This window comes from Pteropus alecto, unplaced genomic scaffold (genome assembly GCF_000325575.1).
Source record: "Pteropus alecto unplaced genomic scaffold, ASM32557v1 scaffold3, whole genome shotgun sequence".
Taxonomy (NCBI): Eukaryota; Metazoa; Chordata; class Mammalia; order Chiroptera; family Pteropodidae; genus Pteropus; species Pteropus alecto.
The window spans coordinates 114,495-128,769 of NW_006442484.1; the positions used below are offsets into that span (position 1 = coordinate 114,495).

General features: G+C 47.6%; 1 protein-coding gene across 1 annotated transcript in view; it reads left to right on the top strand.

The window, feature by feature from the left end:
* The window catches only part of EVA1C (eva-1 homolog C), a 71,490-nt gene that overhangs the window by 49,063 nt on the left and 8,152 nt on the right, over positions 1-14,275 (top strand). The window contains 2 exon segments of the mRNA XM_025039567.1: positions 5,250-5,393; positions 12,937-13,017. Of these exon segments, the coding sequence (XP_024895335.1) occupies positions 5,250-5,393; positions 12,937-13,017 (225 nt within the window).

The following is a 14,275-nucleotide window of genomic DNA, read 5'->3' on the forward strand; positions in this document are numbered from 1 at the left end:
TGTTGGACCCCCCCCAGTCATGGCATGATGCCAGCATGAGTCCAGAAGCATCCTCAGTTCTCTCAGAGGCCTGGCTCTGAGGATCTATTCTAGTGGGACCACACTCTTAACAGGTATTGTCAAGGCCGTAAGGGTGCTCACCTCCGAGTCTGGGCCCAGAGGAAGGCAGGCAGAGCCTTCATGTCCTGTGCGCGGTGCCCCAGGCTGGCCCGTCTGGAAGGTGTCCGGGCAGGCAAGGCTGTGGTGTTGGTCACACGCCCCACTTTGGTCACACGCCCCACTCTGGCCTTGAACAATGCTTCTTGGTCTTTCTCTGCCATCACACAGAGAAAATTATATTTTTATGGCACAGAGGGCAATAACCAATGCCAAGATCAAGATTCTGAGGGAATCCCAGGGCCCTGAGGGGGAACAGTCAACATCCCTGTGTCCAGTCACTGTGGAGGTTGGGAAATTCTGCCCAGAAGGTGCGCTTGGCCTCAGGGTGCGGAGGTTACAGATGCTGAATTGCTCTTCAGGGCCCTTAGACTTCCACTGACAGCCTCCTCAAGGTCCCTCCCACTGATGCCACTGCCCAGTCCCAAAGCCAATCCCATATTTTAGAATTTTGTCACCCCGGCAACCCACCTGCAAGTATCAAAATGTGTGTTTTCTATCACTAGTCAGTAAAATAAGCCCAAGTGTAATGGCGTAAAGCAGAAATGAACGTTTATGACCTTTTGGTTTCCGTGGGGCAGGAGTTCTGGGATAGCTCCATGGAGCAGTTCTCGCAGTGGGTCTCATGGGGTCTGGCGATGCTCCTGCTGGAATGTTGGTTGAGGTCGCCGTCATCTGAAGGCTGGCCTTCCAAGGTAGCTCACTTTTGTTGCGGCAAGTTGTCGCTGGTTGCTGGCAGAAGGCTCGGATCTCTTGAGTGTCTTCATGACATGGCAGCTGGCTCCTTCCAGAGCAAGTGATACCAAAAGGCTCACCGTCACCTGCACCACACCGTGTGGGTCACACAGACCACCTCTGAGTCATTGTGCTAGGAAGCTGCACGAGAGTGTGAATTCAAGGAGATGAAGATCCTCAGGGACCATCTCGGAGACTGTTAGGGGCTGAACTGTGTCCCCGCTAAAATTCATATGTTGAAGTCCTAACCCCCAGTACCTCAGAATGTAACTATATTTGAAGATAAGGTCTTTAAAGAGGTGACTAAGTTAAATTTAGGTCATACGTGAGCTAATCCAATATGACTGGTGACCTTATAGAGGAAGAGGAAATAGGACATAGAGACACACAGAAGGAAGACCATGCAGAGACCTAGGGAGAGGACAGCCACCAGCAAGCCAAGAGGGAAGGCCTCAGGAGGAACCAAACCTGCTAACTTCTATCCTCCCAAACTGAGGGGAAGTAAATTTCTGTTGTTTAAGCCTCCCAGGGCGTCGTACTTGTTATGGCGGCCCCAGCAAACAAGTTCAAAGGCTGGTCATCACCACTATAAAGCAAAAGGGAAGACGCACGAGACTCAAGACAGCTGTGAGACCGTCTTTAAAAAGTGACATCTTACTTTCACACAAGTTCAGACGAAGATAGATCTGGTGTCTTGTCTTGGGGTCCCTAACTCAGAGACATTTCTGAAAGATCTAGCAACTCAGGCCATCAGAACTTATGCTTCATCTAGTGGAAAAGACATGGAAAGGAGGGTCTGAGAGTGTACATCAGTGAAACAGCATCTTAACACAGAGGGGAATGAGCCCTCCCACAGACCTGGGCATGAACTTCAGAAAGTAGAGCTTCAGAAAGGTCTCCTGGCTGGGCGTCCACTGTGAGATGTCATTTCCTGCTGCAATCACATTTTCTGGGTGGACTCCTGAGATCCTGCTATTTCTTTGATAAGAAAATAAGAAAACCACCCAATGAGCCTCAAAGGTTGGGCTAAGGCCATCCCAAGGCCAAGTATGGGCAGGCCTGGACTTCTCAGCTGAAGATCAAGGTGCCAGGGGCTCCCACTGTCAAAACAGTCAACTTAAGAGCAGCCAGCTTAATTATCTAAATAAGCACAGGTTGTAAAGAGCGATTAACTTCAGTTTCAGTCTTAAACAGTAGCCAAAAACATAAAAATTGAAAGTTCGAATATCTTGTTATCACATCTATTGGGGGAGAGGGTAGTTTGCCAGGAAGAGAGGGTGCAAACGAAATCAGCCTGGAAGGGAAATAACCACGTTAAAAAAAAAAAAAAAAAAACACCCTGCAAATGGTTCAGAGCTCAATGTCAACAAGAATACGGTCAGACCTGAGTCAGACCTGCGTTACCTTGGGCCTCTTGCTACAAACACGCTGTGGTTTCTTTCACTCTCGCCAAGATAAATTCTTTCTTTCCCGGGTTACTTAAGAGTGTAAAGTGCGCCTCTGTAAATCACGCTGGTCACAAGACCTCGTGGCACAGAGAGGGTTGGGGTCTTATAAATGCGAGTCTTCTTCTGCCTCTTTTAGCCTTAAGGAATATAGTCAGGCTTATGTTGTAAGAAAAGGTAAGATTTCTAGGGAGCTCTCATATAATTCTGGCAGGAGCGTGAATTGGGTCTCTTCTGGATAACAGTTTGGCAGTGTGTATCAAAAGCCTTACTATTTTGAATACCCTGTGACAAAGCACCCTACTTCCAAGAATTCTTGTGGAAACTCTCCTGTTCGTGTGCAAACATTTAGCTCTAAGGATGTTCCACATAGAGTTATTTCCAATATTAAAAAATGGAAATCATCTGAATGTCTACCAATAGGATATTGCAAACCGGGCTGGTACAGCCATAAAATAAACACTGTGGAGCTCTTTCAAATGATACTTGTGTTCAAATTTTCACAAGTATATTAATAAAGAGGAAAAAGTAGCATACGAAGTAATATGGACATGATCTCATTTTTATAAATAGAAAAGAGACTAGAAGGAAGTTCTCGAAAGATTAACGGTTTTTTTCTTGATGGTGAGATTTACTGGGAATTTGTTTATTTTCCTAGTTTTGGCTTATCTGTGCTTTTCGAGTGTTCAACTACAAACATGTATTTATTTTGTAACAGAAATAACAATAATGTTTATGTTTTAAAACCTAGACTTTAAAAAAAATTTTATACATTACAGTTACTTCTTCCCAATGCAAGTAGCTAAAATAGAAATCATATATCCCATTATCAGATCTCTTGATAAAAGGTTTTTTTTTTCAATTGATAAACGCATTCGGTTAAGAACCCCGAATAATAAGGCTCCTAAAGACAGCAAAAATATCCGCCATCAACCCTGTGCGTCCACAAAGCAAAATAAAAGTACGCTGGAGGAAAGTTCAAGGATACATCTTTACTCCTTGATAACTTTTCAGGCTCTTGAGGCAAATCAAGTTAAATGAAAGAATAGTTTCTCATTACAATCACGAAAATATTTTACACTTCTAAAAAAATTGCCTCAGAGACCCTCATCTTTAAAAACCGTGAATTTTATTTCACTTTTTAAGAAAGTTCATTTTGTGCTCCTTCATTTCAAAGCAATGTAAACTAACAAAAACTTGGAAAGTATCTTAAAATCAATAGGAAAAAAAAAAAGACCTCTTTTCCATCAGCCAAAAATATCCCCTGCCACTATCTTGGCGATTCTTCTATCAATCTTTTTTTTTTGCCCCTATACATAAGTCTGGGCTTTAATATTTCATTCTAATCATACCATATATGCTTGTTTTTATTTGATAGCACCAAAGAAGGCATATGTTAGACTGTAAATCGTCCAAATCCCAGAGGCCTTTTGCAAAAGTACCGTTTTCTCATCTAAGATAAGGTCGATGGTGGTACATTGTGTGCTGGTGCTGGACACTCGAAAGGCAGTGTTTTACGTAATAGTCACACCAGCCAACACATCAGCTCCTCCCGTTCTCACTGTCCCAGCTAGGAAACTGAGGCTTGGGAGAGAGGCTGACGTGCCCGAGGTCACGCTGTTGGCCACTGCTCCATCCTGCTCCCTGCGGCTACTACAGGCAGAGGGTCTTTCTGGAATCTTAACCCCAACAGACTTGTTATTCAAGCTTGGAAACAGCTGGTCGAGAACAGCTAGCATCTCTGTGGGCTTTGACATCTGCAGTCGTCTCATAAAACCTCGCAGAAACAGAGTGGAAAAGGTATTTGTCATGTTACATGGGAAGGACACAGAGTCTCAGTGAGTGGAACAGGCTGCCCTCCAGGGGCTTGTGGTCCAATGGGAGATGCGGGCACAAGTGACTAACATAACAGCATAACACACCGTCAGGGTCCCAGCCCTCGGCCGCAGGCCCCAGCTCCGTGCAGCAGCTTTCCATGGCATATGCCACTGTGGTTTCTGAAAACCACTGCTCTCGCCCCTTTGGGCTTGGGGGTGGCATATCTGCTCATCCTGTGAGGCGTTACATCCCACAAATACAAGGTAGGCGTCTTCTGACTTGTTTTCTTTTTTTATTTTAAATTTTAATTACAGTTCACATTCAGTATTACTTTATATGAGTTTCAGGTGTATAACATAGTGGTTAGATATTTGTTTAATTTACTAAGCGATCTCTCCGAGAACTGACTTGTGTTTCTGACAGTACCTAGCACAGTGCCTCGTCCTTCGAATATGTTCAATTAATATTTACCGATTGTGAAGATATTGCGCCAGGGTGCTGAAAAACATGTCCTCATGTATGTTTGTTAACTTATTTTATTCATTCATTCATTCACTGATCAGTTATTATTGGATTTCTACAATGGGCCAGGCTCTGGGAATTAGATGATGAACAAGATAGAAACTGTCCCTGTTCTCATGGAGCTTATGTTCTTTTAGGGGAAATGGATTCTCAATACAAACAAATAAATATAATATTCAAAGACTGGTAAGGTTCATACAGAAATAAGAATCTTCATTCAATGTTCTACATATTTTGCCTATTCTGTATGCAGGGCCAGTTACATAATTTGTGGGACCTGGTACAAAATGGGACCCCTTGTTAAAATTATGTAAGAATTTCAATGTGGGGACAGCAGAGTATAATTCTAGCTAAGGACCCTTCCAGCTCATGCCCATGAGGCTAGCTCTGCCTATCTGTTACTTAGCCTATATTGGGTGCTTTAATGAGATAGAAAATCATTGGGGAAACTATCTCCATGAGATTTGAAATCCAGCTCAATATATATTTATTTACAGAAAATAACATAAGCTGACATGGTGGCTGCATGCAGAATGCCACATAAAGTTTTCGTTGCTGTTTCCTGCCTTTCAGACTGCTTGTCTTACTCGGCTTTGCAAGTATTGTCCAGGAGGTGCTATGGGAAGCAGAGATGCAAAGTCCTTGTCAACAATCATCATTTTGGAAGCCCCTGTCTGCCAGGAGTGAAAAAATACCTCACTGTCACCTATGCATGTGGTAAGAACACACCCTCCACAAGACGCTGCCTCTTTAGGACGCAGTGACCGTGTGAACAAAGGAGCTGCTCGCAATAAGCCCAGCTCTGGAAATTGTGTCCTCGTACCAGACAGTCGAGATTCGAGAGCCCCTCTTTCAGCCCTTAGTTGTTTATGACTTTCACATCAGATAAGCATTAGAATTTTCTTTGGTCGAAATTTGTTTTAAAAGCCCTTTCAGCAATCAGATTGGCAGCTAACAGGAAGGGTAGGGGAAAAAAACAAACAAAGGGGGTAAAATCGATGTCCCTGAGAATAGTGATTTTAATCTGGGTTCTTAGGAGGCTCTAAAATTTATGGGTATGTCATGCAAGTTCACAGAGGTATTGTCGGGCTCCTCGTTGTCCTTCCAGTCCTGCTTTTAAGCCCTAAATGACTGGCTTTCCATGCTGCCAAGAGCTGTTCCATCTACATGAAGCACAGATCTAATGCTTTCGCTAAAACAATGAAATATTCCGGCAGCATTATTTTGTTTTCCTAGTGTCTTCAGATAAAATGAAATGCCTGGTTTATTAGATTCCAATTTTGCAGAACTACTTAAAAGGGAATCAACAGTTCATCGTGCTCTGAGGGTAAGGTGGGTTTTCAGTTTGTCATCCTGACGTGTGGACTGTTTTTTTCTTTTTCTTTTGAAATGAACATAAAGCAAAGGGAGAGCAAAGAGCACTGTAACTGGAGAGCCGAGCCCTGGGCTCATGGAAACGCTCTTTTCCTGCCAGATTTCCCTAGACTTTTTTTCTTTTCTTTTTTTGGTAACAGCTTCATTGAGATATAATTCACAGATCGCACGATTCACCCATTAAGCGTACAAATCGATGTATAGATTCACAGAATTGCGCCACTGTCACCACAGTTCACCTAAGGACATTCTTATCACTCCACAAAGAAACCCTGCACCCTTTAGCAGTCACCTCCCAGTTCGCCCCGAATTCCCGCCCAGGCATCCACCAGCCTACTTTTTGTCTTTATGGATCTGCCTCTTCCAGACATTTTTTAAAACTGGAATCATACTGAATGTGGTTCTTTGTGCCTGGCTTCTTTACCTAGCCTATGTAGCATGTGTCAGCACTGCGTTCCTTTTTACGGCCTCGTCATATTCTGCTGTACCTCCAGCCTTTTATGTCCTGAGCTAAAAATGTCGTCCCCTGCAATATCAGAGCTGTCATACGTGCAATGAAGCGACTAGGTAAACGTGTTGCCAAAATAATAGCACCCGAGCTCACATTCCAGGAAGACGGATTCTCTTAGCCCCTCCAGTCTTTCTTCCTGCCCGCATGTCCAAGCAGGGCTGGGCGGCGCGGAGCCCATTCTGGCTGAGGTTCCCCAGGAGGCCACACCGATCACTCTGAAGGTCTGGTAGCTTTAGGCCTCTCCGGCCCAGTGTGGAAGGAGGAGCAGGACTTTAGCCTCTAAAGAAGGGGTGAATTTCTTGGGCTGCCTTCAAGGCTGAGGCGAGAGCAGTTCCTGGGCTGTGGCTTTTCCGAGTGGCGAGAAGTGGATTTCAGGTCTGAGAGTCACGTATCCCAGTTCAAGCTTCTTTTCTCTCCTTCATTCATTTAGCACGTTCTGGGCATGTTCTGGGTCAGGGGTTGTGTTGGGTGTTAAGGATTTAATGGTTAAAAAAAAAAAAAAAGGCATGGTCCTTGTCTCATGGAATTATCAGCTGAGGAAGAGAAATAGACATTAAACAAATGACCAGATAAATCTGTGATTACCCTTTGTGATAAATGCTGTTTTGGAAAAGGGCAGGTTGCTGGGCGAGAGAATGAGGGTGGAGGTACCCTGGTTTAGCTTGGGGGATGGTTTGAGCCCCTTCCTCCGGACTGAACCTGCAGCTCTGCTCTGGGGTGTGGGCGGGCGTGGGCCGGCAGGCAGTGGGTAGAGATGCTGAGTGGCAGAGAGGCGCTGTGAAGGGGAAGATGGCATGAGGTGGCACTGGAGGTGTCCAGGACCACCAGGACCACAGCCTGAGGGGTCCCGGCAAGGGGCACCAGTGCAGGGTGAAGACCACTCCAGCTGGAGGGCGGAGAACGGGTTGGAGTGGGATGGAGGTGGGAGACCCGTTAGCAGCAATGAGGCCATGAGGACTTAGCCTGGAGCGGGGCACAGTGAAAACCGAAGAGTTGGGGAAGAAAAACCACATTAGAGATGCTGAAGACCCGGCCCGTTGGAAACAGTGGGGTCCAGAGAAGGTGAGGGGGTGGGATCGACCTTCGGTAGGAGAGAAGGATGTCCCCTTGTCATTCCAGGCGGAAGAGGGTTCTGGGAATGGATGAAGGGAAGGCTTGGAGCTTCTCCCGTGGCCTCCGTCCTCTCAAAATAAGTCTGAGATGAGGTCATCGGCTGTGAGGACTGGGGGTGGGGGGCAGAGTTTGAGGAGAAGAGAGGAGGTCTGAAGGAAGTGCCAGGGAGGAGGGGGTGAGCGGTCAAAGTTCTTGGGGACACAGGTTTCCTTAATGGTGTGGGTCCTTCCAGCAGGGCCAGCTGCTCCCGAGCAGGCGTCCCCCAGGCTCACTGGGCAACGGCAAAGGAGGGAGACAGTGGGGTGTTCCCACGGGAATGGTCACAGCGGAGAGGGGTAGAATCTAAGCTGGGGAAAGAGGGCCGTGCAGACGAGAGGAAGGGGAAGCAGGAGGTCAGGGGAGGCGTCCGGCGAGGTTGAGGTGTTGCAGAGGGAGAAATCTGAGTCCACCTGAGGGCCGGAGGCAGAGCCGGGGAGGGGGTTGCATCCTGGTTTCGGATGTGCGTCCGTGGAGGAAATGCGGGCGTTGAGAGTGTCCTTCCCATCTTCCTGGCACAGTGCTCCCTGGTCCATCAGCGTGGTCCCCCGGGAGTTATTCCAAAGGGATGGGGTGACTCTCACTGAGAGGCACGTTCTCGTGTCCCCCACCCACCTTGCAAACAGACACCTACTAGGACACTTCTAATTGCCTTCTAAGTGGTTGATATTTTTAAAATATCTCCCCCCTGCCAGATGGCTCTTCACTGTGAAACCTGAATCATTAAAAAACGATTTGCAATGTCTGCATATTTTATAGATCACTAAGTGGGCATAGAATGTTTTACATTTTCAAAAAATTCTCCCGACCAATGTGGAAAGTCGATACGAAGATTCTAGAGGCTGTCAATAATTAATTTCTAAGCGAGTCTATCTTAGTTAGGACTCTGGATGTGAGTGAGGGAACCAATGTGAGCTGGTTTCAGCCCAAAGGGGGTTGGGATGGGAGGTATCATATTACTAGAAGGTCAATCTCAGTGGCCTGGGCAAAAAAGCAGGGCCTCAGGCCGACCCTGGAAAGGCAGAGGTGATGGCGGCCATCTCTCTGTCTCTCCTCTGCTTCTCACAGCACCCCTGCTTTCTGATTCTCTCTCTCTCCTCTCTCTTTCTCTCTCTCTCCCTCTGCAGACCGCCTTCCATTAGCCTGGGCCGGGTGGCATACAGCCACCGCCACAGCCCTGTGCGCGTTTCATGTTACGATTCTCACAATATGATGACGCGCAGTCTGGCCATCTTAATTCCAGTTTTCTAACAGAAAGATATTTAATTGCCTGAGTTGGGGTCAGGTAATTCCCCCTCCTTTGGTCAGCCCTGGACAGAGACCATGTGATGTGATTGGCCACCAGAGAGGAACCCAGCCCGCCCCCACCCACGTCGAGATAGGCTCCTGTACGGGTGAGGGAAGACACGCCCCAACAGGTGTCTGTTCCAATACCCTGCTTCTCATCTCTGCAGCCAACCAGGCTTTGCTGCTCTACTCAGCGATCTTGCTGTGCCAACGTACTAGGAGACACGCGCCTCCCCGGTGGGTGGAGGGTCAGGTCAGGCAGGGACAAGTGATGAACATCAAGCAGGCCCTGCTGTGGGGACCCTCATTTCTCCAGAAACACATGCCACGCATGTCCAAAGTGATCAGGCTGGCCTGAACTGGGGGCAGGGCTGCCTCACCAGGGCTTGTCCTTGTTGTGTAGCCAGGGAGAATATTCTGAAAGGGTGAGCATCTGTATGCAAAAAGGCCACTGAACCACCACCCTGTGGCCGAACACACGGAGTCATAAAAAGGGGAAGTCTTAATTCATGCCACACATGTTTACTGAGCACAGCTATGAGCCAGACAAGAGTTGGGGATGGGGCAGTTTCAATGAACAACATGGCCCCTGCCCTCGCAGCCTGCAGGACAGAATGTGGTGAATCTTGAGCTCTGGGGACCCAGGGGACCAGGAAGGCTTCTCAGGGGAGGTGGTGTCTGAGGCAAATGAGATGATGGATGTGTACGATTCAGCACAGCAAAGGTGGCGGGGAGGGCAGGGCAGGCAGAAGGACCCGCGCATGCAAAGGCTGGGAGGTGAGACCTGGAGTGGGACTCCAGGGGCCTTGGGGGATGGGCAGTTAAGGCTCGGCTTGTACCACTGGCAACGGGGAGCCACTGAAGGATTTTCTCAGGGGGCATAATCAATTTACGTTTTAAAAGGAACATGCCTCCTTATTTTATAGAGCTTCATTTAATCATGCCTCTCTCATCGAAGCTCTCAGCTTTTAGGCTGGGTGGAGACTCTGGTCTCATTCTGTACCCTCGGGGGAGTGATTCAGGCTGTGGGGCCTTTGCTTTTCTAACTGTAGACACTCTGGCTGTTGCCGACCACTCAGGGCTCGGCGCTGGGGCATTGATTGGGCTGAGAGGTGCATCACCCCAGTGTTTAATGCATGGCTCAGCGAGGTCCTCTCTACTGTCCCTCCAGGTTTTATCATTAGTCCACACCCGCTGGACACGCTGAATTTTAGGGTTTCCTTCTAATAGGACAAGGAGACCTGGAGAACTCGGCCAGCTCTCTCCCTCAGAGAGGGCCCCTCTCCAGATCCGGGAGGGTCACCAAGACAGAGGCACAGCCAGCAACCTGGCCTGACACAGGAACCATGTGGGCCTCAGCCTGGGGCCGGCACAGCTCTTGAGAGATGGGGCAGGCAGACGGTGCCAGGATTTGGGGACAGAGGAGTGGGGGTGCCAGGATTTGCAGATGTTCATGCAGTCTGGACACCTGTTGAGAAGGAGGGACAGTGAAGCAGAGATCATTTTCGTCTCTGCTGTGAAGAAGTCTTTTCTGCCCTAAGTTTAACCTGTGGAGGCTTCTTAAAGTCTGTGCTGACCCTAGCTTGACACAGACGTTTTATTCAGGGGGAATAAAAAAAAAGAATTCAAGGTGAGGGTCTGCCTAAATTTAGTGACCATTCGAGTTCATTATAATCATCATCTCTGGTTTTACCTAAACAGTCTTGAGAGGGGACTTGCCTGAGTGGGAAGCACTTTGCTGTCCCTATAATCCTTTCGAGGAAGGAATCCTTTATCCAGTTCCCAATGGCTGAGCATCCCACAGGCAGCACGGCATCATGGAAAGGTCAAGGTCATGTGTGAATGAGGCCAGGAGTTGAAGGTTTGCTTCTTACTAGGTGAAGGGTGCCCCTCTGAGCCTCAGTTTCCCCATCTGCAGGGATAATGCACATCTTCACAGGGTCCCTGTGAGGACTGTGGAAGATGCTCTGTGTAAACGCCGAGCCCAGGAGCCAGCCCAGGTGAGAGCTCCGTGAACAGTGGTTTGCTGGTGTTTTCACAAATGTGTCTGCACTGCAGACGGGCGGGTTTGAGAGGCGGTCATAAACCACACCCCGGGCTCCGTCTTCATTCTTGAAACAAGCAGATGCAAGAATCTGACAGGTGTGTTGACACCTGTTGTCGTTTTAAAGGTCCTAAAAGGTTCTTCTGCCAGTTCCCTAATGTGGGCTTACAGCGTACACAGGCAAGTCGATCTCCGAGTGCCTGGTTATTCTGCAAAACTCATCCTAAAATGCCCTTCCTCGCCGAGCTCTTCCCATTTCTTGAAATATAAAGCCTCCGGCCTTTGCAGAGAGCCAAAGCATTCCTTTGGCCATGTCTTTAAGAACAAGCCAAGGGACGAACATGAGGAAGAAGTGCCACGGGCAGGGAGGACTTACTCCCGGAATCAGGGGTGTCCTTCTTGGGGCACAGAAATGATCAAGAGGCTATTTCATCAGGAAGTCTTTTGTGGCAACACCGTTCAGCAATCTGGAGCACTGCTGTGGCCCTGGGATCAACAGCGAGCCCTGTGGTCAGACAAGGGCCAGTCCCTGGGGGCTCTGGACAGGTTCCGCCCCCTCCGCCTGGAAAGCGATCCTCGTTGCTGATGGGCACAAAGATGCCAGGGCCTGCACATGGAAAGTTTCACCATTTAGCAAAGTTCTTTGCTTGTTGATCCTCGGACATCCCCAGAAGAATTTAGTTAAGCACTCTGAGAAAGGAAATGCGGTTATCTCGCTGCTGAAGATGGCTTACTAGCTCTTTATAAAAACTCAGTGCAGTCAAACCGTTTGTGTTGGCTTCGCTTCTATTTCCTGTTGCCACTTCTCTCAGTTACCAGCGGAGCTAAAGAACAAACAAAAATAAGCAATGTTCTGCAGCAGAAACATTTGGTTTCCTCTCCCTCCTCCCAGCCGGCAGCAGTGCGCTTGGCCTTCAGAATCCCTGCTTCGCCCTCCAGATTAGTCGCTCTCATCTTGTCCGCGTTGCCTGGGGGATCCTGAGACCTGGATGGTTTATTCTTAGAGTTAGTTGGGCAGAACCTTAACCACGTTCCAAAAGAGTCTATCACACTGTCCTCCGCTCCTCATCTTCCTACCATCCTTTCTCAGAACCCTTAGAGGCTCGTTCTAGCGTGGGGTCTTAGAACTCTCCTCAGGCTTATGATGGAAGCAAGGAGTTAAAGAAAGAGCTGTTGGTAAAAAGCGGAGTTGGAAGTAGAAGGAGTCAGTGGTGGATTCTGAATCGGTTACGGCCATTTTGTTTCACTTCATGTCAGAGAAATTCATGTTCGGAGTTCACAGTATTATTAAGGTACAATTTGCATATCTTAAAATTCACCCATTTAAAGTAAAAACAGTTTGATTTCCAGTCAATTTATAGAGCTGCGCAGCTGTCACCACGCTCCAATGGTAAAACATTTCCACGATCCCCAAAAGCTCCCTCGCACCCATTGGCAGGGAATGCCCATTCTCATCCCCCAGTCCTAGGTAACCGCTGATTTAATTTCTGTCTCCATAGATTTACCTCTTCCAGATATTTCATTTTCATGGAATCATTCAGTAGATGGCTTCTTTCCCTGAACAACATTTGAGGTTCCCACGTGCCGTAGCATGCACTAGAACTCCACTGCTTGCTGTTGCCGAATTGTATTCTACTGCATAGATATACCATATTTTATTTATTCTTTATATATATGTATATATATTTAATACTGCAAAATAGACCTACAATTACCCTTCTGGGGCATCTGATGATCACGCAGGTGCCATTGGTGTATGTGTGATTGTATCCGACAAGCAGAGCTAGTGATTAATGTACTGATTTGCAAATCGATTTTTTTAATCTGATCTACATTGCAGTCAAAATACATAGTAAGTGTCCTAAGTCTTTAAAATATTTCTTTTTGGTTTTTAGTTCCCAAGAACATACTCACCGCGATCGACCCAGCTATCACTAACCTGAAACCCTCTCTGAAGCAGAAAGATGGCGAATACGGTAATTTCTATGGCTTCCCAGCAGCATTTCTCCTTAAGGAAAGGTGAACAGCCCTGTGCAACCGTCGTCAGGTGCACCCTGGTTCAAATGAAAGGGGTGTCGGGAGGTGCCGTGGTGAACAGTAGCAAATGGTGGCCAACATGTCATTTTGTTTTTCTAAATTATAGGTGAACAAAATCCTTCTTCCATTTCCCTAAAAGAAAAAGCAGATTGAAAGAGATCTGTTCAGAAATAAATTTGGGGTCCCTGGAGTCTACGATGAGCTTATTGGAAAGATGATCACATTAGGCGCCTGGGTGGCCAGACCCAGGCTGGACCCACGGGCCCGCGAGCTCAGGCCACCTTCTTTCTTGGGTTCTCGCCGGACTTCTGTAAACAGGGGGGAGGAGCATTTTGGTTTTCTTATCAAATGTAGAACGGAATGCAGACAGGTGGAGCTCCTGATAGAAACTGCAGAGCATCTGAGATGATGAGAGTTTTGTGTCACTTTCATTACATCTATGAGGTCTTTTTCCCCTAAGCATAAAAGTGTGCCCGATGTGGAAAACACAGGAAAGCACCAAGAAATAGAAATCAGCCCGGCGTCAGAGCATGGAGATGGCTACTGTCCGTGCTCCACGCTTTTCTCATTCTGCCGCTCCAGCTTTCTCCCAGGCGCTGCGTCTCCCAGGCCTCCCACCCACACCACGGAAATCCTGGTCTCCTGGGAGCAGAGGCCCGAAAGTGCTGTGCCATCCTCCCGTGGGGGCTTCTGCTCTGTCTGACCTCCCTAGGGGTCCTGAGAGCCCCAAAGCTGCCCCACTGGGAGCTCCCCAAACTCCATCACAGCAGTTTAACCAGGCATCCGACCCCAGATCTGCCCTGCATTTTGTTGTAATTTCCAAAAAAGTAACCCAACTCGACCCCCCTCCGTAATCTGAGGTTGGTTTTATCTGCGGTCAGCAGAGCAGATAGCAGCTCTGAGGTTAAGCACGACATTATCAGATGTGATAGACGCCATTGCCATTAGGGTGGGGACATAAATTCGTCCCCTTCTGCAGTGGAGTGGATGAGTGGTACTTGGAGTTGGAACCAACACGTTTTAGAATTTCCAAATCTCTCTCATCATTTAATATTTTCAGGGACTACTTACTCAGTGCCCTTCCTGGCTAAGTCTCACATAATTTAGTCAGAGGCCCATGGGTTTGATTTCTATGATTTTTTATTTATTATGGCAGGAGACTGTCAATAGCTGTGATTAATCGGTCTTGCATTTTTT